The following is a 24896-nucleotide window of genomic DNA, read 5'->3' as shown; positions in this document are numbered from 1 at the left end:
TGTCTCATGTTCATCTTTTTATCTCAACCCCAAATGTATTCAGTGTATTGCAAAAACAAAGGAATTGGCCTTGCTGTTCCAATACTTTTGGAGGGGACTGTATATACCTTTCTTTGCCTTTGTTCCTACCTTTTTGCTTACCCTTGCCAATGTAACACGCATGATAGGGAGTGCCCAAGAGTATGTCATGGCAATGCATTTTTGATGTTTTCATGAAAATATCCAAATATATTCAAATCTCTGCTTTTGAAATACAATATTCAATTTTCATTTTTTGGTCCAATTGAAAGCCCTATAATACAATATATACAGTGCATTCGGATAGTATTCAGATCCCTTCACTTTTTACACATTTTGTTACGTTACAGCCTTATTCTAAAATTGATTAAATTCATTTTCATTCTCATAAATCTACACACAATACCCCATAACAACAAAGTGAAAACAGGTCTTTAGGAAAGATGAAGTAGCTCTTCTGCCAGCTGATTCCTTCTCGCCTGTGCTGCTGGTGTACCTTGGTTCATTATTTGGTATCGGCACATGCAGTTTACCATCACACCTTCTAAAGTCCTGTAATGTGTCCTCAAATATGTCTGTCACATCCATGACTTTTGGCAGTGTTCTGCAACACACAACATGCCACAAAAAATATTCAGACCTTCTGAGGGCTGTATTGTAATTTTCTACTCATGACTCATGCAAACATCTGAAGCGCGTTTTCAGCGCTCCAAACTCTTCTCTATTATGATTTTTTGATTGAATTACAATTCACGCACAATATACGTGCCATCAGCCATGTCTTTAACGGATAGCCATTGTCGCCCTAACAGCCACCCATCCAGGGGGGATCCCCCTGGAAGACTGTAGGAATGACAGGGCGGCCAATATAAAGGAATCATGTCTTGATCCAGGATAGTTTGCGAACATACGTGTAGCGTCCCAAATCACCTGGATGCTGATGGAGTGGGCTCCCTTATGGTTCACATAATATGATTTATATTTTATATTTTATATTTTATTTTATAATTTATATGCCCAGTTTAATCATCAGTACTACGGTTGTGAAATTCAGATCAATGATGACCACCAAATTATGACCATCCATTATGACATGTTTTATTTTTATTGTGTATTTTTGATATAAACAATAATAATATATAAAAATACCAAATTAAAACTAATGGATGGTCATAATATTGATCCGAATTAGACAATCATATTGTAACCTTGATAACCTTGAGTGTAAGATACAGCCTTTGAATTTTTTTAGCTTTCTTGTGCAACAACTAATGATGCAATGACACATACTGCCAAAAAACAGCTGAGCAGCTAAAATTCTGAGGACTTTTTACTCGCCTAAAATAGATGGAGTATGTATTAAAAAGGCTGTAATTCCTACACGGATCACTTGATATACAGTAAATGTAAATACCCTCAGATTAAAGCTTTACAGCCTGTACTTTTTATTTCAAATCAAATGTGCTTGAGAACAGAGCCCAAACAGAAATTATGTTACTGCCCCAATACTTTATGAGATATACATATTTACCTGTACATGTTGTTATTTATTTTATTTTATTTTTGCATATTTACAGTTGTTTCTGCTTCTACACATTGCCAAAGATGACATAAAATATATCTCTGTACACTGGTTTCTATACAATTTTGCTTATATTTATATGTGATAAATACTAATAAACTTTTCCAATGCATGTCATTGTATATGGAAATTGGTGGTGACACAATACATCTGGTCTATTTTAGGCAGGGAATTGCCTTCTAGTAACAGCCTAATGTCCAGATATGATACCAGTCAAACAATTATACTTTTTAAGCCAATACATACACTTGTACTTGATTTTGTAAATAGTGAGCTACATACACGGTACTGGAAAATGTAGTTAAGCTAGTAGCTGTACCCAAAACTAGATATATGGAACTCTCAGTGGTGAAAGCTAGTTATGACTGGCCCCCGTGCACAATTTCTTTATGGGTTCCCTCTCACCCTCTGATGAACACGTGCAAACCATTATGCCTAGACATTTCACAGACAATGTGTTGGGTTGTACGAGTTAGGTTTTTGGGAAAGCAGGTCAAGGTAGACATCAAAATCACGAACAGCGCTGGTGGAAAACACTACTAAACGGTCACGGAAACAACATCATAACTTGCTAGGCCAATAGCTGGCTTAGGCCTACATAACACACGGCATGGTTGGGCACAGCAGCTCAGAGTGTAGCAGGCTAGGTTATGTATAGGCCTACAATGCATATGTTATTCATTTGCAGTTTTCCCAACTCATCACTGGGCTAGGAGATCGCCTGCCAGCTAGCTAGGCAACAAGTATTGCTACAGCCATAACCTGCATGACCTTAGTCAGTAGGACAGCTGACTCTCAAGCCATATGCAATTCCCCCTGTGAAACTGGGACTTCCATTCCTGCCATGGCATCTTCTGTCCTGCAGTCACTACTGCCATTTATCTGTTAGCCTTTCTTCTTTCCTCCTTTTAAATAAAATGAAAGGAGGGCAGACTGTCCTTGAAGTTCAAATGCAAAGCAAGGTCAAGCAGTAGGAATGAGCTCGAAGACATCAGTCCGAGCGTGTAAAGTGAAAAAATTAACATGTCATTACAAACATTTCAACATTCCTCTGTGCTCTGTCTAAAAATAAAAAAAATTTCTGTGGATTCTGAATGATGGCCTACAACCTGTGATTCAGCCTGACAACAGAAACTGAGCATAGAGGTCTGAAATGAGTCCACTTTAAACAGTGCTGCACTGCAATAAATGCAAGGGAGTAATTTTAGTTGCATAGACCCTGCAAATTAGAACGTTTTTTAAAAGATCAGCTGTGAAATGCTCATTTGAATGAAAAGGTAATGGAACATTCACAGAAATGTTGTTGAAAATCACAGAAAACTGAAAAAAGCATAAAAAATCATAATTTTTAAAGATGTCAATGGGGAAACAATTTTAAAAACATGCACAACAGTACAAACAGTTACAAGTTGCTTAAATTTTCAAAAAAAACAATGGGCAGTTGCCAGCTGCTATGAACAGCCTACGAAGGAAATAGCTATATTGATACGCTGGTGCAGTTACTCACTTAATTAAGTCCATCACGGAAAGAAAGAGCATGCCTTTTGTCTTCATAATCTGAGTACGCTTTATTTCAACATGGTCAGATGTCATATATTAGATATATTATGCACATATTTTACATTTACAATTTTTGTTAATATGTTAATGATTTTGTTAATGATCAATTTAAGATATGATTTCCACAATGAGGATAAATATATATTCTTGTATATTTATCCTCATTGGTAGTCCATAAAATATATTAGGGCTATCAACACATGAACATACAAAAAAACCTACTCCAGGAACCCAGCATGTCACTCTGAAACAATACAGGCCTTTTAACTTGCTTATTTCAAAAATTTAAAAGTAATTTGTATGCAAGCTCTCAAAACATACCACTAAGGTTCTTTCTCATAACAACCTCCCAACCCAGTAACATAGTGCTGATCAGACACTTGCTAGCAATTGTGGTCATTTTTTATTCAAAGACCCCTGACATTGCTGCTTTGCAGCTATACTTATATGCTGTTTCTGTAAAGTACATTGAGATCTGAGCCAATGTATTGTAAAATATCAGCTGAGTTATCAATTCACTTTAGGTTCACTGGTGACCAAACCACCATGGAATCAAAACAGATAAACATCAAATGCCCCCAACATAATCGATTTTACGTTCTAATCACTTAGCAGTGGTGATTTAACTGTGTGCCATCACCAAAAAGGCACAGACGGCCCATTTATAATCAAAAAGTTAAACAAAAGTAAACACCACAGCTAAGCTATCTTTACACAGTCATACCAATAACATTAATATCCCAGGATTATACTAATCCTATTGAGAAGGAAATCTGTTTAAAATCTCCTGTGTGGTCTCCTGTATTGCATAATTTATCCTCATGTTGGGCAAATTACATAATAATTTATATCACTTATTTTAATATTGATACTATCAAATGTTTTGTAATCATAACATTTATATTTGAGTTAAACCTTTTAAACAATTTCATTGTGAAAAGCCTTACACTAAATCAAATTGATAGATTATATTGCAGTCTCACTCTTCCATTCATCCTCTCTTCTCCCTCTCCTTCCCCTCACTGATGTAATCGTATTCCTTACCAACAGTCTGCTCACAGACACAAAGAGCCAGAAGAGCAAGTGTCTAGGGGGTGGAGATAACATTCCTTTATGTGCTCCCACTTCCCTTCTCTCTCCTAGCCAAAGGGGGTCATGTAAGAAAATACCTCACTCCCTCTCTTATAGACACACAGGCTTTCACCTGCAAAGTCACAACAAACGCTCCGGCTGAAGATGAAAAAGGACATCAGCAATCTTGCTCTCTTCTGACAGCCAGCCATCTATTAATGGAGAAAAGCTAAAACCTGACCTTGTGTGAGTACGGGGCTTTGAGGTGCACTGACAAGCAGAAACCTTACACTTGCGCATCAGGTCTTAACTGACATGAGCGACCTGCAGGACTAACATGATTACTAGATCTCTCTCTCTCTCTCTCTCTCTCTCTCTCTCTCTCTCTCTCTCTCTCTCTCTCTCTCTCTCTCTCTCTCTCTTTCTCTCTCTCTCTCTCCCTCCCTCTTTCATAATTATTAACCTATGTGAGTGCACTCGAATGCATGGTCATTGTGTATGCATATGCATTGTGCATGTGAGCGCGTGCCTGTGCGTGTGAGTGTATGAGGTGGCTTCAGTGACAGTTTCCACAGTGGCGGCATGCTAAATCATATCTCTCTGGGGAATTCCAGCAAGCTAACCCCAGCCCCCACATAACCCAGCTTCCACCACAAACACACACGCACACACACACACACACACACACAAACACACAATACAGGCAATAGCCTCTTGTTAAAATGACAACACCATAGGCAGCCAAAACTGCCGAAAAATCACGGAAAGCTCTAAAAACGAAGAAAGTTACAATATCCGTGGCACCTGCGACTTCCATGATCAACCCCTACTTACTGATCAGTATATACTAATCACATCTTTAAATTCCCATCTTTATTATATGAAATTAATTATTTGTTATTGGAGGGTTATTTGGCCTGTTTTGAAATATACGGAGGGGTGGGGGGTTGTTGCATGTTGTAACCCCCCTACCCCCCCTGTAAATTGCACCCTTGCTTGCCTGCCTGCCTCACTAGTCCCAGCAGTGGGGCTCTTCTACCCTCTTTCTTTCTTTTGCCTCCATTTGACTTAGTAACTCAAGCAGAGCAGGCCAATATGCCCTTCGTGTGTCTCTCTTTATCTCACTCTGGCTCTCAGGTGATGTTCAATGTGTGCTTATCTAAACTGCTGCATAGAGAGGCTTATGACCTTTCTCCCTTCCAGCTTCCATCTTGCATTTTTCATTCTTTCTCTCACTCTCAACTCATATTCTAATGGCAATTCTGTTCTACTAGCATGTTAAGTAAGATATGAAATATGGAGAAGAATAATGGAATCAAATATTGCAATTAACTCCTGAGAAAAATGTGCCTTCTTTGTGCAGAATAATATTTTGCATTTGGAACAGAGTACAACATTTTAGAGAAGAGATTTTTTTGAGAATGTGTAAGATGAGATGTGAGATTGCTTTGTTCACTTTTAGTTAAGTTGCTTCACAGGTTGCATAGGTGAAAAGGAGTATGAAAGAGTTTTAAGACTAAAAACAAATACATAGAATCACATCCCACTTCACATATATCAGTACACATATTTTTTTCTGCCTTAAATCTAATTGTCTCAACATTGTATCACATGTATATGAGATAACAGGAACTCATGTACATCTCAAATATTACTGCACCATTTTAAAATAACACTCCAAACTGTCTATATAAACCAATAGAGTAGGCCTAATACAAGCCTATTTAAAAAGGGGCATATTGGATTGCAATCTCCTGTACAATTATAGTTTCACAAAAATCAGCTACTAACACCATGCAATTATTATTTTCGTATCTTTGAAAATATATGTGCTAAAATTAAGTCACAAGTCTAATTGTACCTGTACTAAAAAATAAAAAAACAAAATCAGCCTGCAGTCATACAAAAGTGCCAGAATGCAATCATATAGAAAGAAAACTCAAAAACTTACAGCCATAACTGCAACTAAAAACAAACAGAACTAGAATCCCTAAGATGCAGATGGAACAAACAAAAAGGTTGTTCATTCCAGTACTGTCAAAGTCTTAGCATCGTTTGCTTAGGTATTTGCAGAATCAGTACCACTACCACACTGTTTGGTTTTCTTTGTTGAACTATTTTTCAACTTTAGTTGGATAATAAAGCTGAATTCTAGCATTTTTGCTATTTTGTAGTAATGGTAGATATTTTATAGCAATAAACAATGTAGCCATTCTAAACTACTCAATATTATTTTCAGTAACACTGGCTAGCTTGCAAGATACCATAGCTTCAATTAACCTATGCAAACTACTCCAAGAAGTTGATGCTGCTGATATCAGTATTAAGTATTTCCATAACTAAGCAACCTATTCATATGTTTTGTATAATAACTTTAGAAATGTACAGTAATCATTTCCATTACAATACAATCACTGCAGCAAATGCAGTGTGTATGTAATACCAATGTTCCAAAACAATAATTCTCTTAAGAGCAGGTTGTGATGAATTCCTTCATGGGAGGTCCTACTGATTTCAGGGGTGGGCTTATCCCCAGTTGCATTACTAGGGGAAACACTGTACAGTGTAACACTGGAGTACTATCACAGGTTAGACATATTACATATTTCACAGGTGAGAACGGTTCACCAGTGGTCACATACCACATCATCACAAGGAGCTAACTGAATGGTAAACCAATCCTGCCTCCAGTGAAATGCGATCAAATTTCTCTCACCAATTCAGAGTAATGAGTCATAGTTGGCAACGGATGCGTGAACCTGTGATTACACATACTGTAACCCACACTTGTGGTGAGCACCTTTACCAACAGAGGTACTTAAAACACCTTCAATATGAAGCTCATTTTGAAATGTAGTCATATATTATCAAAAATATAAGACTGAACTGATACAGTTAAATAGACGTACAGTGGTTTGCAAAAGTTTGGGGACCCCTGCTCAAACTGCAAGTTCTGTTGATTTTCTACATGAAAAGAAGTTAAAATGACCTGTTACAAGGAACAAATAGAAACACAATATGTGTCTGTAAATTTTTATGCAGAATTATCATTTTCTGAATTGAACAGATTGAAAAAATAAAGCTAAATGTGGCCTGTAAAAAAGTTTGTACTGAGTAACACCTGCTTTGGCAGAAATCACAACTTCCAAAGGTTGTAGGCAGCAAACAGACTTTTTATTCTTACGTTAGGAATTTTTTTTTTATTCTTCCTTGCAGAACTTTTCTAGTTCATAAATATTAATAGGTCTTCTTGCATGAGCTGCATGTTTGAGATCTCCCCACAGATCAGATTTTCAGGAATATTCAAGTCTGTGGGCTGTGGAGGCCATTCCAATACCTTAAACTTTCATTCCTTCAGGTAGTTCATGGTTGATTGAGGTTTGTTTTGTTTTGTTGAAATATCCAACCACATTTCTTCACTGACTCTAGGACATTAGCTTCTAGATAAACTGATATTTAGTGGAATCCATTCTTCCTTCTGCACACACAATATTTCCTGTGCCACTGGCTGCCACACAACCCGAACACATAATAGATCCACCCCCATGCATAATGATTGGCAAGGTGTTCTTTGCTCTTTCTTAAAATATTTCCACAGTTTTCATCCACTCTTATGGGAAGGCTATATAATAGATGTTTGAGCATTGCTGCATGGATTTGCTTCCATTCAGCCAGAAGAGCATAAGTGAGGTCAGGCTCTGAAGATTAGGCCTGGCTCACAGTTGGCTTTCCTATTGATCCCAAAGGTGTTGGATCGGATAGAGGTCAGTGTCCTATTCAGGCCAGTCAAGTTCTTCCACATCACTCTTGACAATGCTATTTCTATATGGACCTCCCTGTGTGCCCGGGGTCATTGTCATGCTGAAACAAGAAAGGGCGTCCCCCAAACTTTTGCCACAAATTTGGCACAGAATCATATAGAATGTCATTGCATTAAGATTTGCCTTCACTAGAACTAAGGGGCCTAGCCTAAACCATGAAAAACAGCACCAGACAAAGGGGTGTCCAGATACTTTTCATATTGTGTATCTTTGCTAGTTGTGAATTTTCAGAAATATATCACGTGTAAGTTTGTACACTGCAGAGACTCAAAAAAGCAAGTAATTTTTTACCAGGGGTGCCCAAACTTTGAATGTCACTGTATCTATCTTTGCAAAACATAAATCACCAAACTGAAGTAAGCTCACATCCTGCTGAGATTTATTCTGAGTATGCCGAGACCCTACTAAGCATGGAATCTGAAATACTGCCACGTCAAATGTAGACGTAATTCAGGTCAGTAGAATCCACACCCATGAAGTACAATCAGACCTGGTCCAGTGGAGACTATATGGCAGTATCTCTAAAGCTGTCTCATGGGAATGTGAGCTGATCTGGCGCCCCCACCTCCATCAACATACTAGTGCTCTACCATTATAAGCTGCCACAATTTCCTACTTGTGTCATAGAGCATAAGCTCACACTCATTGCCTTTCTGGAGAGTGTGTTTTTACCCTAGTACTCCATGACATGAAATGAAGCATCTGAGGGCCACTGTTGCCAGAACTGTAGGCTCATATGTTAATATTCTGAGAAAAAGGGACTAATCAATAATGATTTCACTTCCTGAAGATCCAAGAAATGACTTCCCATGTTCCCATCTGAGCGCAGACTGTGGAGTCTAAACAAGCACCAGGTTTGTCTCACCTCGTACTGAGGTTCTTCTCTTCTGGCTCGTAGGGCTTGACAAACCACTTCCCAATCCGCACGAAGTCCTTTTCCATCAGACATCTGCCGAGATAAGAGTGACCTTTAGACCAGGTGTTCTCAGTCCCAAGTCCCCCCAATGCATTCAGACTCTTGATCAATTAAAGTTCGGTTTGGGCTTGGGCCCATTTTTCCAAACTAATTTCACAATGCTGATCGGTATTGATAATAATTTTGTCACAACTTTCTTTGTGGAGCTTAGGTCACTCCAAGAACCACTCCACTCTGCTTTGCAATGCAGTCTAATGTGACCAGATGTAGAGAGACACTTTTTGTAGGCATTTCGGGGTCTAAAACCTGTAGTGTTTTGAAAGGTGGCATGAGGTCTTTAATAACCATAGCCAATCAGAGATTCAAGGTCTCATCTGAAGAACGTCACCTATGGTGGGACATTGAATGTCTGTTTGGTCCAGAGGGAAGAACGCCCCTCTACTGGCACACCTGTAACTCTTCCAGCAGCAACCAAATTTTTTCCAGGTCACTGTTCGAAGTGTTAACCACGTCCATAACTGCTTAGCTTTAGCAGTTTGCTATAACAAGGTATGCCAGCTGTCTGCTGAGTTAATCAGATATTGTTCAGTAAGGAAAGTATAGTCCTTAAGCTCACTATCTCCTGTAATTACCAAACTATATACATGGTATGCAACACTGACAGGAAAAAGTACAAAATATCTAAGTGCAATGTATAGTTTCAGTTGAATTCAATAAAATTTGCCAGCTCATGTTTCACAAAAGAGAGAACCTGGGAGAACCTATGGTGCATAGTGATTGATCTTTGACCCCTGGATGTTGCCCCATGGACCAATTTTACTGATAACTAAGAGATGTTTTACCTCTCGAGCAAGTTGTGGATGGCCTTGAAGAGCAATGTCCTGCGTTCGTATGTTAATCCACTCTCCCATACCCCTTCTTCCGGCTCTAAAATAGGAATAGAAACATAGGAACAAGTTAAGGAATACCAACATCATAAACATGCAGCAACCTTCTATAAGCTCAATCATACCCAAGCTTATCCATTTAATAATCATATTAATAACTTCTACATTTTGCTGCAATACATTATTCATTTCATTATGAATTTTAGTCACAACAGTGTAGTTGATAGACCTACACTATACAATCCTGAGAAATGGAAAAAGTGTTGATATCAATCAATATTCCAGTCCACTAAACTGCTTGCAATTCATCAGCTGCCTGAGAAATAATACAGAAACAGGAATATTTCATTCATATTATTCTCCAGAAATGATGTGATCTAGTATTACTCTATACAGAAAGAAGTTGTTCAATTAATTGTTATTATGATGTAAAAAAAAAATAATAATAAAATCTGCACCTGAACTAATTTATGTTTTCCAAAGGAAAGAGGTTGAGTACTTTGCCAAGGAATAAATTTTGATGTTTTAAAATACTGTAATTATATACTGTATATTATTTTTCAGAGTGGAGTTAGCTGAGTTGATCATAAAAAGAAAGACCTATTAAAAAAATGATTTGAACCTCAATAAAATGTAAAAAATCAATGATTTAGTTGATTTTAGTTGATTAAAAATTTTTGATCAAGATACATCAGCGTATAAAATGCACCCAAGCAACCATACAGTGCCCTTATTTGCCTGATTCCCTCTATTATTGCATATTTGTCATAATGAATGGTTTCAGATCTTTAAACAAAACATAATATTAGACAAAGGTAAACTGAGTAAACTCAAAACATATTTTTAAATTATTTTTTCACTTAATGAAACACCCATATCACCCCCACCCCCCCCCCCCCCCCCCCCCCCCCATCTGTGAAACATGGCTATATGGCTGCCACAGGCACCGGCTCACTCGTCTTCATCAATGATGTACTGTAACTGCTCATAGATGCAGCAGGGTTCATTCTGAAGTGTACAAAAATATCTTGTGTGCTCTAGTTCAACAAAATGTCTCCAACTCATTGGGTGGTACTTCATCCTACAGCAATCATCCAAAACATACTGCTAAAGCAACAAGTAAGTTTTTCAAACCCAAAAACTGGATAATTCTTGACTGGATAAGTCATTCACCTAATCTGAATCCAAATGAACATGTGTTTCATATGCTGAAGAGAAGAGGAAACTACCCCCCCCCCCCCAAAACAAGCAGGAGCTGAAAATGGCTGATGTACAGGCCTTGCAAAGCATCACCAGAGAAGATACTCAGCACATGGTGATGTCTATGGGTCACAGACTTCAAGAAGTCATTGCTTGCAAAGGACATGCGATAAAGTACAAAACACAATTACTTTCATTTACATAACATTAATATGTCCTAAAACATTATGGTGCCCTGAAAAAGGGGAGGGGGGCAAGTAGAAACATTTTTGCAATTTCTACATGGTGAAACCAATGTGAACTGTAACCACATGTCAATTGTTTGATTGATTAAAATCTAAAATTGTGGAGTACAGAGCCAATTCAAAAAATATATATAATTAATCTGTCCCAAACGTTATGGAACTCACTATATATCCACAATCCAGGTGATTGTAAGTAAGTACCAGGCAGGAGTTCACCTGTGATGTATATATATACAGCATATATGGTGCTTTCACAAATTTTCACCCCCAATTGATTACAATCACTTAGCAAACACTGTTATCCAGAGTAAAATACAGCAAAGTAGTGGAGAGCATTAGTGTTGCCCTCAGGAATAATTTGGTATTACCCATTTATAGTATAATCACTATGCATTAGGCCTGTCAAATGATGGCTGATGATTTCTTGGTGCGATTGGCATGCATCTTTTCGTCTGCTGGGAATACAGTGAATAAAAAGCAGACTGGCACTGGCCTCATCGCAAGTGGACTGTCTGGTGTTTTTGGCAAATAACCAGCAGGCTGCAAATTGGCACAAAATGCTTAACCAGTTAAGTTATGTTTACCTTCTTCTTTTTCTATGCAAGCGTTTTGGGAGTTATAGCATTTTGGCAGGATAACATTAAAACTATGCCTCCAGTTTTTAATAGCACTTTATTGTAAATTATCAGTCAGGGTCAAAATAATTTTTCATCACATTTATCAAAATTGTGTGCCTTAAATGAATTTAAAGAAAATGTTCGTAAAAATGTGCTGTAAGTAGGTCTTAAAAGCCATTTTGAATGTTCATGTTAACAATTTTTTCAATGCCTCTCCTATTGGTTTGCCATCTTGTGGAAATAATGCACAATTAACACAGCCCAAAGATTCTGGCTTGTAATTCAGCAAAATATATTCAAATTTTTGGCCAATGTTGACAGCCCTACAAAGTGTAATATCAACCTAAGAAACACAAATTTCTATTGAACAAAAAAAAAAAGATGATGAGACAGGTATCCAGGGAAATCCAGGGAAAGTGAAAAATAAGAATATCTAAAAGTGCTCAGGTGAGCAATAACCCAATCCGAAGAGGTGAGTCTTCTGTCTATGTCAAACATTGGGAGGGATTGTTCTGTTCTGACTGCAGTGGGAAGCACATTCTACCACCAGGGGGCCAAAACTGTCAGGAGATACGACCTGGAAGGTCCACCTATCTTGATTTCAAGTCCCCACTTGTTAAACTGCATGATTGCAGAATAATGACTGCATGAATGTTGGTTTTGCTGAATAAAACCAACTTTGTGAGGTCTCACAACTGAAACAGTAAATCAAATCAGTCATGCGGTCATGAAGCCCAACAAACTTTCAGTGGAACTTTGAGATGAATTTGCTAGGAGGCAAAAAGCTGGCAAATGTTCTTAAAACACTGGCACGCATTTGAACCTTACTAGGAGCACTAGAGTAATTAAAATAATAAAATGTTTTAAACATTGCATAAGCATACACTACCCAGACTAGGCTAGAGGCAAGAGCAACTGTCAGAGGAGTGATTAAGAGGTCAGCTATAACACCAATGAAGTTGCAGAGCTCATTGACCGATATTGGGATAAATTGTGCAGAGATCGGAAATATTTCAGCACTTCATAGATATGGCCTCTTTGGGACAATGGTTAGACAGAAGCCACTCCTGTGAAAGGCCAACAGTAAGTCATGCTGGAGTTTGCCAAAAAGCCCTGTGACAGACCCTGAGAGCATTTAGAGTTTGTGAGCACCTTAAATGTGCCATCATACCTGTTTAAGCCTTCCAGTTTCACCGGTATATAAATCTAAGGCAGCATGCATGTAAAGTTCATTTGTCATCCATCACATTGGGGCGACATAGCTCAGGAGGTAAGAGCGCTTGTCTGGCAGTCGGAGGGTTGCCGGTTCGATCCCCCGCCCAGGGCATGTCGAAGTGTCCTTCAGCAAGACACCTAACCCCTAATTGCTCTGGTGAAATCGAAGCATCAATTGTAAAGCGCTTTGGATAAAAGCGCTATATAAATGCAGTCCATTTACATTGGAACAAGACAACTTATATATGAAAAGAAAAAAAAATAGTTGTTGACCTATAAAAATCAGACAAATGACAACCTTTGGAACAGTAGTAAACTTGCCAGTTAGATACTGTAAGTGTAATTACAGTTAGATACTGTAAGTGCAAGTGTAATTATCTTACTCCCATGCACAGTGAGGAAGAAGGTTCAGGAAGCAAAGAAAAAGTAACATCTTAGAGTCACCAAGTCTCTAAATGTACAATTAAATGCTATCTCCTCTCCATGTCAATAGTGCTATTTGGAAGGGTCACCATAAACAAACCTCTACTGATGGCAGTCCCTGTAGTTTGTTAAATTGCCACTTGGATTGTAATGAGATGTAGCCTAGATGTAGAGCTCTTTTTTCAACAGTAGTAGATGTTATAAAGATGTGTATACAGAGATTAACCTTATAGTTACTATTAAATATGGTGATGAATCTCTGATGCCATGGGACCATTTTGCTTCCAATGGTATTATTAACGACAAGTCAGAAAACCATCTAGCCAAAAACCTGGAGGCCTCTGACTGATACTTGGCTGTGAGAGGATCTCCTAGGAAGACAATGAGCCCAAGCACTTTTAATTTTTAAAAACAATGATTTATTTGCCAGAAAATCATTTTTCAATGGCCATCTCAGCCTCCGGGCTTCAATGATAAACCTGTGGTTTAAACTGAAGAGGGCAGTCCATAAGCACAGATAAAAAAAATACCAAGGATCTGGAAAGACTCTGTATGGAGGGAAGGTTTAAGATCCCTTCCCTACTTGGTGTTCTCCAATTTCAAAAGACTTCATAGAAAAATCTTGGTACTGTTATCCTTGCAACTGTTATCCACCAAGCGCTAAAAAAAGGGTGTCAATAATTTTTAAATTTACAAAATTTACAATTTTTTTGGAAATAAAAATATCCGTTTAGAAATTTAGTTGATTCCACATTAATAAAGCAAATACATACATTTCACTTGTTGGAACATTACAATATAGCTCAGTAGGCCACTGAGATTATTTATTTCCTGAAGTATTTTATAAAGAAAGGAAAGTGGATGTCTGTTTGCTGAAGTAGAGGTATCAAACTGAAACACAGGCTGGATTAAAAGGCAAGTGGGGAGACTCAGAAGCAGGTCTCGGCTGAGGTTTGTTTTGTTGTTGCTTTCCTCTCTCCCTTTGCTTCTCAGTCAAGTGAATGAAATGTACTTACCCTCCAGAACTCCCGAGTAACCATGGCAACACTGGCTATAAGAACAGTTCCCAACATCTATCCACCACCCCCCATTCCTCCGATTCTCTTCTTTCCTCCCTAACCCTCCCACTCCAGCTAGATAATGCGCAAGGGAGACGCCTCTATTCATGGTGTGCCACACATCTGCTAAACCATCCTCATTAGCACAGGTGCTCATCACCTGCCCCTTTCTTCCATAACTCTGGGTCTATCTCCACTGACAGGAAATTTGGCTCTATCCACTCTTCCCATATGCAGTGATGAGTCACTGAAGCTCATCTCTACTCACACCTTCCCTGTAATTCCAGCCAAAGTATGAAGTTTTTTCTGTCCCAGATGAGCAGTCAGGCTGATTTTGGTGGTGTCAAGCAAACCCCGCCACTTCATCCTTCTCATCTGGTTGCCTAACTTCATGGCCTGCTGCTACCTGTTCCTGAAAAAATTTAGCTTTCACAGAATAGTTATAGCCTGCTCCAGTTGTGTATTTTCAGAGTGTCATCTGTAATCCTAGTGAAGGTCCTCTGGGAGTGCATTTTAGTGGCCTCCATCCCATCTATCCCTTAGATGTGCTTATATATACCTCAACTATTATGGTTGGACATCCTAAGTCAACAAAATCCATAACACCGTTATGACAGAACTGGCTGGCTTGGGCAGTCTATCTTTTCGTGCTTATTTAGATAATTAGATACGTTTTTTGGCAATACATTATGCATCAGTTTGCTAATTGTGTGATTTTGAAGGTGATCTGTTGGCTCGTAGGGCAGCTTTTTACATTTCTGCCCCTCTGAAAACCTAATCCATCATGACACTTTTTATAAATCAGCATTCATGGATAAGATTAAATAAAATAAAAAATACTTTACCTATTTTCTCCACTTTGTAATCTCTGGACTGATCTGATGCAGCATTACTTTGCATGTCATTTACATTATTAATTAACTTTGTTAATAACTTTGTTAATTCACACAATATTCTTAATTTTTCCATGCTCCATACAGGCATTCACTTCCTTATTATCGATGCAGACAGATGTGTTGTTCACAGACAGAAGTGTGGAAGTCTACTGCATCCAGTGTGCATACAACAGTCTGTTTTGAAGTAGACTTGTTTGGCTGCGAAGGAGATTGTGTGAAAGCAAAAGGACATAAACCTGCTGCAAATAAGAGCAAAACAGCTTGGGTACCCTGTGCGGAAGAGCATGGTGGCCACTGGCACTTGCCCAACTGTTCTTGGATCCCTCAGGCCTTGGAAATCCAGCATTCACCTCTTTAATTTCCAGCAGGAATTAAATACGGATTTTATCAAATTTCTGCCTTTGGCTCATGGAGGTTTAGTGCTGTGTTTCACCCCAGTCACTACTCAAACCCCTCTGCATTCTATAATATTCCCCCCAAGGCTCTGACACACATACAAACATGAGCATGCATTTAAATGTACATGTATGCACATTCACCAGCTCACAGTTAAGAAAGTTTGTACCTAAACAAACAGCACCCAATACATTCTCACAGCCTGTATACAGTATTGTCAACACATGCTCACACCCAGAATTGGGAGCTGCATTTAATACTGACTATGACCAGCACACAAAATCTTCGCCCGCAGTTCTCCGACGAGAACTCTGCAGAATGCTAATTCAAAAGTAGTCAAATATTGCAAGTCATTCACTAAGTTAACACAACCTGAGGTAGCTCAGACGTGTTATGTTTCATGTACCAATTTAACATGAAGCTGGAACATCGCCAAAACTTTTGTGATGGTGGAATATTGTTTTAATGTCGTCCCATCCCCATGTAACAAAACATTATACACTGTACAGTATAGAAAAATATACGAGAGTGAATGATTCCACATTTAGGTATGTTTACCACAGTGAGTCACAATCTTTTTTCATTACGTTTTCAATGTTATAGCAATGTTTCATCTTAAATCACCATAAAGGGCAGTTTTTATCATTTATAATATAATAAAAATATTTTATTCATTTTTAGAAAGATTATGGATATGTTTCTGGACCCATAGATATCTTAGACCTCTGTACTGATGGAAAGACAGTTGATCTGTAGTGAAATACATGTTTTGATTCTCAGAAATGCACAATTTAGAAATTTTGGATAGATTTGGAGACACTAAGGGACACCAGGGTACACTGCTTACTCTTTGCTTCAAAGATATTTAGTAGTTCTGCTTATCATCCTCAGATTCAGCATACTTATGGGCAAGATGTTTCTGATCCAGGACATGTATAGTTGTACCTGTTTTCTCTATGGGATCTCTCAAACTAAAGGAGAACAACTTAATTTTTGCGTTGTTTGCCAAAATAATTGCATTTGTGGCACTTTATTTCTACCCAAGTTATACATATAAACTAATATAGATGATAGTATTGTAAACAGTACAAATGTTCTTGCTTTATGTCATGTGAAGGAGTTACGAAAAGGGTCTTAGGTGCCTACCTTAACGCCTCCAAAAGGCATCCCTCATTCTCTCTCAGTTCACTGATTCTGTCCTCTCTGCCTCAATTGCAATGACCATAAGATCAGAAAAAATGGACAAAAAAGATGGAGCCAAGTGCAGCATTAGCACGCTAACATCTAAAAACATCTGTCCTGCCACACTAGCTGACTAGATAGCAAATATTAGCTGGCTAGTAGTAATTGACGGTATAGCCGAATGAACAGTATAAAACAACAGAAAGGTAATTTTACTAACTAGATGACCAGCAATCAAGCTAACAAGATATTTTGCAAAGGTAACTGAAAGATGATTGAATTAATTATTTTTGTTTATTTTGCCACCTTTTCAGACAGCGACTTGAAATACTCTCCACTCCAGCTTGCCAACTGACTGACAGAGCTACTGTAACTCAATATGCGCTGATTCAGGTACCAACAAAGATTTTCTTATGCTAAGATATCACCACATCCTCTCATTTCTATCTGGTTCTAATGTAAAACCCTGTCCCATTGAGGTAATATCTTCTGACTGTTTTATCATCTCTGATGCCAACTGACATGTGGGAGGAACTGGCAACAAGGGGGAAAGGCAATTAGGTGTTTACTGTAGTACGTTCTGTGCTATATTCAGAATAGCCTACTCATATTGCGTCATCATGAATATGACAAATGACAAATCTAAAAAAATGTTAATTTTATATCTGAGAGAGGCCAGAATTTAAACATCTGAGGGGATACATGCCCCATTAATTTGTATGGACATGATGCCACTGCTCTTCTCAGTGGTATGGGACTGAGACTGGGAACATGCACGCAGACAAAGAGAATGAGTCCACGAGAGGACAAAATCCTTTCTGGCCGCCTTTGAAGGAAAGGTGGCTACAATCCGGAACTCCTTCGCCCATCCAGTGAGCCCCCCAACCCCCCGGGACAAACCCACAGCCACACTGACCTCCTTTGAAATGCTGGAGGACTCCGATGTATTACAACTCATCACCTCTCATTCTGCAACCACCTGTCCACTCGACCCCATCCCATCTAAAGTTCTCCAATCCATTTCCAGCGAGCTCCTTCCCTATCTGTCCTCCATTGTTAATTCCTCTCTCTCCTCTGGTCATGTTCCCTCTGATTTTAAGATGGCTCGTGTTACCCCACTTCTCAAAAAACCCACCTTGGACCCCTCCGATGTAACGAGTTATCGACCCGTATCGCTTCTACCCTTTCTGTCCAAAACCCTTGAACGAGCAGTTCTTAAACAATTAACCTCTTTTCTCCATCAGAACAACCTGCTAGACCCTCACCAGTCTGGCTTCCGATCCGGGCACTCAACAAAGACTGCGCTCCTAGCTGTGACAGAGGCACTTGCCACTGCAAGAGCCTCACGCCTCTCCTCTGTCCTGATCCTTCTTGACCTGTCTGCAGCTTTTGACACGGTCAACCATAAAATACTCCTCTCCACCTTGGCTGGGATGGGAATTGCCGGGACTGCCCTGTCTTGGTTCGCTTCCTATCTTGCAGATAGGACCTACCAGGTCACCTGGAAGGGGTCTGCCTCTGCTTCTCAACCACTTGTTACGGGAGTGCCGCAGGGATCTGTACTGGGTCCTCTGCTGTTCTCCTTATACACCAGATCTCTTGGTTCAGTCATTAATTCACATGGCTTTTCCTATCATTGTTATGCAGATGACACACAACAATCTTTTCTTTCCCCCCCTCGGCCACCCAGGTCAATGATAAGATCTCTTCCTGTCTGGCTGACATCTCCATCTGGATGGCCAGCCACCATCTGAAGCTCAACCTCAACAAAACTGAGCTGCTCTTCTTCCCGTGCAAGACCTCCTTGCTTCGTGAACTCTCAATCACGGTTGATGGCACCACAGTGACTGCCTCTCACTCTGCCAAGAGCTTGGGGGTGGTCCTGGATGACTAACTGGACCTCAAGGAGCACATCAAGGCAACATCACGGTCCTGCAGATTCCTCCTGTACAACATCAGGAGGATTCGACCATACCTGACGACGCACTCCACCCAGCTGCTCGTCCAGGCTATGCTGACCTCTCGCCTTGATTACCGCAACTCTCTCCTTGCAAGCCTGCCAGCTTGTGCCATACAGCCACTACAGATGATTCAGAATGCCGCTGCTCGACTCATCTACAACCTCCCCAAATTCTCCCACGTCACTCCTCTGCTGCGATCACTTCACTGGCTACCGGTCGCTGCCAGGATCCGGTTCAAAGCCCTGACCCTTGCCTACATTGCTGCCAACAGGACAGCCCCCATCTACTTGCAGGACATGACTCAATTCTATGTGCCTGCTCGACCACTCCGCTCTGCGGCAGTAGGGCGCCTTGTAACCCCTCCCACCCACCCAAAGGGATCATAGAGCTTCTCCACCCTAGCTCCCCAGTGGTGGAACGAACTCCCCGTCCCTCTCCGAACCTCCCCCTCACTACCCATCTTCCGCCGTGGCCTGAAGACTCATCTCTTCAGACTATACCTAGACTAACCACCACCACGCTGTATATTTCACTCTTTTAGAATAAAAAAAAAAAGAAAACAACCCTTTTTCCTGTCACTTGTTACATGTTGCCCCATCCCTACACTCCTTGGTAATTTGTATTTGTCCTAATACTGTAGCTTATTCTTCTGCCTAGTTGGCTTTGCAGATGTTAGGCCAGAATAGTGTTCATTGTTCTCGGCTAGAAATAGCTGTACAAAATAAGTATTGTACCTTACTGAACCCGTGTTCAGCAGTTGTCTACGACCATGAAATGCACTTTTTTTGTACGTCGCTTTGGATAAAAGCATCTGCCAAATGAATGTAATGTAATGTAACAAAGTAAAAGTAAAACCAAAGTAAAGTAAAGCAACCTTGCTGAAAAGAAGAGTGCAGCAGAAAATGAATGAATGACAAAAAGTATGGTGAAGCAGCTTTCTGTTCTTATGCACCGAAGGTTTGGAACAAACTCCCATTACAAATAAGACAAGCAACCTCTGTTGATAGTTTTAAGAAACAGCTCAAAACCCATTTTTATGATCATGCTTTCAATTAATTTCACCTTTTTATTTTAACACCATTGTTATTATTTTATATTTCTTTTATATTTCTTATACTTGTTGTATGCTTTTTATATCTTAGGATTGTTTTTATCATTATCAATTTATTTTATTACTATTATTTTATTTTATTCATTTTATTTTTATTAGTATTTTTTCTTTATTATTTATTTATTTTTATTTTTAATTAACGTAATTTCTGCTATTATCATTATCAATTTATTTATTTTTATCTTATCTTAATACCTGTGGTACTGATTTCTATTCTTTCTCTTGTAAAGCACTTTGAGCTGTATTTTATAATATGAAAGGTGCTATATAAGTAAAGTTTATTATTATTATTATTATTATTATTATTATTATTATTATTATTAAAAGCTTTAACTGTGTTTTAAATTTGTTATTTTAGTTTCTTATTTTAGTGAGGAGGGAAGGATGAAGTTTTTTATGTGTTTATGTATATCAGGGCTTAAAAACTAAAACAGAAATGAAAACTAGACAAGAAAGACATTTTTGCAGGGACAAAAAAACTTAAACAAAATCAACAGTACTGAAACAAAAGCAAAAATGTTAAGTGAAAATTTAGATAACTGTTAATAACATTATTTTTTTAATTCCATGCAATTTAACAAAAGTTTTGTGTACATTTTCACTGGCCCAGCTGCCAAAAATAAATGACTTTTTTTTTTTTTTTTTTTTTTAAGATGATGAATGAAAAGAGATTCCAGACAGTTTTCATTAAAAACTGCTAAAACTTTTTAAATAAGTGTTGGACCGGCCCTGAACCTAGAGGTCTGCCTTCGAGGGCAACCACAGACAGAGGTTGAGGTAGGTCAACTAGAGGTAAACACAGGACAAAGCGACAAGGGAACAAGGTAAGGATAAACAGGGACTTCAATGGGCTGGAGCCAGAGATGTAACATAAAGCACTAATGAAAAACGTTGTCCTTATTAAATATGAAAATCTGCCAATTGCTGGTGCCAAATTATGGGCAAGCTTCATCTTTCAGAGTGGTTTCAATCAGATGTGGAATGTTGATGTGAAATGTTGATAATTGTCATTTATTCTCTGTTGCCTGGGGATTCTGATGTTTGCAGTTTAACCAATGATAAAAGATTTATACCAGTAGTAGTGTTGTCAGCTGATATATATATAGGCTAGTTAGTTTGTTAGTCTAGATGAGTTGGCTACCATTATTATTTTAATGTTATTTTGTTTCTATTTTATAGCTATAGCCTAGCTGTTTTACCTAAGAGTGGCTATGTCCACCCGACTGAGACGTTAGTCAGTCAGTAAAAATATTAAGGAATGATCAAGCTTGTAAGGCTGTTTGTTATTGGTAATATAAGCTTGCGTCAGTACAAAAATGAATGGATGAATGGATATAACATTCAAATGCCTGGAGTTAAACAGATTTGTTTGTGCTGCTGTGAGCAATTTGATAGTTGTCTCTTCCAACGGGACTTCCCCCTGTCATTTTCCTATATGAAAGCAATTCTAACATTGTTATTTCGTCATGCCGCTGTAATAGCCATGCCAAGTTATTCAGTGATAACAGTGTGATGTTGTCTGCCCACTGTGTTTTGCAACATCAATAAAATGCATCTCTTTTTCTAAACCAAGGCGGGTGGTGATGGGGTAGGGGGCTCCATGTAGGCAGTCGTGATTAATAAGACCAACAACAGTCAAATGCTATGTGCATATATATAAAACCTCTACACAATGAGCACCATATGGGATAAATCCATATTTTTTATTTAGATTTGTCATCAAACCATTCATATGTGGTAAAATAGCATATTCTCAGTTTATATTAAAGGGTATTATTGTACATTTATATTTATAGAAATTAAGGCACTATTTATACAAAAACTATACTAAAGTTTGTGACTAAACATCCTGTAACACTGTGGCCCTCTCAGCTTGCAGTAACATATTTTGCTCAAAACACATTCATTGAAGTAGCGAACGACTAACATTTGTGGAAAAAAATTCACCCCACAGATTTTGCTCCTGAAACAGCGCCCAAACCCAAAAAAAGTCTGCAGATTCCATCTGGGCTTTTAACTTGTCTCTCCAGCTGCTTTTGCATGCTACGCACACTGATGTGGACAGCGTTCAACCGCCTGCCCTCAGGCAGCAGACCCGCTCAGCACAGCCAGATGGGGCCATGAGGTCAGAGGTCACGTTGTAGTGTAAACTTCCACCCCCCTCGTAACTCCCTGTAATCCGAGTTCATGGTCATGGTCATGTCACAGGAGCGATCAGCGCCAGCATCCTTCCCCCTCCATGCCCTCGACAACTCCTGGCACATGACATCCCACTAGCATCTGCCTTGAATGCCCCCTCCACCACCCCACCCAAAAGCTGCTTTTCTCTGAAGCATTGTGCAATAAGCACTTCTCCCTGAGCCAAGAGACAGAGGCTCTGTTCTACTACCCACCACCCTTCACACTCCCCCCCCCTCCGAAAAAAAACTCTGCACTTCCTGAAAATTAAACCCATTGGTGAGTCACATCCCTATGTAGTAGAGTTCTCAATGGGCCTGAAAATTCAAGCCTGACCTAAGTGAGTTGAAGCTCAAGCTTGGACCAGCCCAAGATCTCATGTATTTTACTAAGCCCAAGCCTGACCAAACACAAAAAAAAAACTTAATAATGGCTGCGCAACTTGCACAGGCAGCTCAGACCACAAGCACACAAATAGCGCAAAGGGGAGAGAGGAATGCCATGAGATTGACCAAAAATAAACCCATCATCAAAAGCTCCTGAGGATGCCCTAAAAAATAAACTGATTTACATTAAACTGCTTTACATCCATATGGCCTATTATATCATCCTTTTTCTGTTTTGTGCTTTTGCTTTTGTTTAACAAATTTGAGCATTCACAGCTGGAGTAAAGTGGTTTTGCCGAAAGCAAGCAATTTTACTTCTAAATTTTTTTAAGTTTGCCGTGACGTAATAAAATATATTTTATTATATAAAATATAAAATAAGTTTTTTTATTAGAACGGGATTAAAATTGTTTTTTGTTGTGTAGTTTGCTTGTTCTTGCATAATTTTTGTATTCATATGGTTTTTATTGGCGTATCATCATTAGTCACTAAGGCTGGGTGTTTGTCACAGAAGTCATGGGTGTCATGGATTTTTTCCCGTTCCATGACTTTCCCAATTTCTGCCATTTCCCGCGATTTCCTCTGTTTTTAGTTCCTTCCTTCATTTTTCGGCAGCTGATAACTATTAACCTTAATGTAGACTGCAGTGTTACTTGTATAGGCATATGCATTTTAACAATAATGTCAAATGCTGGGATAAACGACAATACATACACATTCTGTAATGTGCTGGGATTAAGACTGTTTTCTGTTTCAGTTGTTGTAATCTTATGTTTGACGGCCCCTGTTAACAATGTTGATGCCCAGGGCTCCATCCCCACATTATGGTAACATTCAGTGACAAGAGGCACTCCATAAAAGACCAAACCTAGCAATGTACAACAAGTTGTACCAAAGCGAAATTTAAAGAAGTAAAGTCAGTGTTTTATTTTAGTAAAGCAATTTGAATATGCTCTATTTCTAACAACGTTCCGTTAAATGAAACGCAAAATATTTGTTCCTTGTGGCCAGTTACTGCCTGTTTTTTTGTTTTTAAACTCTGCGCAAGTTACCGTTGCTACAGTTGCGCATGTTATTTCAATTATTCCCACACAAGATTTAATAAACTATTTTTCACTCAGTGATTTCTTCATATTTTTTCAGTTTTCTGTGATTTTCAACAACGTTACTGTGACTGCTCCGTGATTTCAGCCAATATTTTCCATTAGAAATACCCAGCATAGCCATAGCACACATCACACACATACGATACGGCTTCCACACATCTGACTTCCCCTTGCCCTCCTGAGAGCGCAGAACACATTCACCTGTGGCTATTATTTTTTATTTGTGATTCCGCGTCCATCTTGTCACATATTTTTCTTTATGACCTTATGTTTTAGTAAACTTATCATTGATATGATATCCCCCCACCTCTGTTCCATTCAGATATATCAGAATTCAATTAGTCAAGTCAGTGCACGCACAGTGGCAAAAAGCAATTCCTGCTAAAGCTCATATATTCACCTTGTAGTCAGTTACAGCAAATGGGAGATGTTGAGTGATTAAAATAGGTATATTTTAGCAAAAAGAGACAGACTGAGCATTTGATTGACTTAAAAAAGTAGCAGTCAGCACTAGGGATGTGACGGTATGAAAATTTCACGGTATGATAATCGTACTACTCAATATCACTGTGATGTTCTGTGTAAGGACCCACACGCAGACCAGGGAAATCCAAAAAACGTTGTCTTTAATCAGTCCGAGGTTCGAAGCCAGGTAATCAGAGAGAGGACGGTGCCGAATCGAGTTTCCAAAAGAATAGTGAAAAGACAGCCAAAAAATCAAAAACCAGGAGATCAGAATGGCGAAGGTACAAAGGGACAGGCAAAAGAGAAGTCAAGGCAAAGCGAAGGTCAAACCAGAAGCAAACAAAACCAAAAGGGGCAGGCAAACTCGAAGTCGGGCAAAGGGGTGTCGCAGGAATCTCGATTGACAAAGGCTTACTAATAATCGGCACAATGAATTCGATCAACGTTCTGACTCTGAGCTGGTGGAAAAGACTGACATTTATACACTGGGGAAGGTAACAATCAAGGAGGGGTTAAGTGAGTGAGGGAGGAGTAACAAACAACATCCAGGTGAAGAACATTAGGAAAACTAATTCAATGACAGGGGACCGACAAAACGTGGA

The 24896-nt window shown here is 39.0% G+C and overlaps 1 protein-coding gene across 2 annotated transcripts in view; it reads right to left on the bottom strand.

Annotated features, from left to right (window-relative positions):
* The window catches only part of LOC118237086 (mediator of RNA polymerase II transcription subunit 13-like), a 147356-nt gene that overhangs the window by 48599 nt on the left and 73861 nt on the right, over positions 1-24896 (bottom strand). For both annotated transcript variants that reach the window (XM_035435512.1, XM_035435513.1), the window contains exons 3-4: positions 9811-9895; positions 8918-9001 (exon numbers count right to left, since the gene is read on the bottom strand). In XM_035435512.1, the coding sequence (XP_035291403.1) occupies positions 8918-9001; positions 9811-9895 (169 nt within the window). The remainder of the gene's footprint in view (positions 1-8917; positions 9002-9810; positions 9896-24896) is intronic.

Source organism: Anguilla anguilla, chromosome 10 (assembly GCF_013347855.1).
Source record: "Anguilla anguilla isolate fAngAng1 chromosome 10, fAngAng1.pri, whole genome shotgun sequence".
Taxonomy (NCBI): Eukaryota; Metazoa; Chordata; class Actinopteri; order Anguilliformes; family Anguillidae; genus Anguilla; species Anguilla anguilla.
Note: the sequence above shows the minus strand (reverse complement) of the source record. Positions and strands in the feature narration are given on the sequence as shown.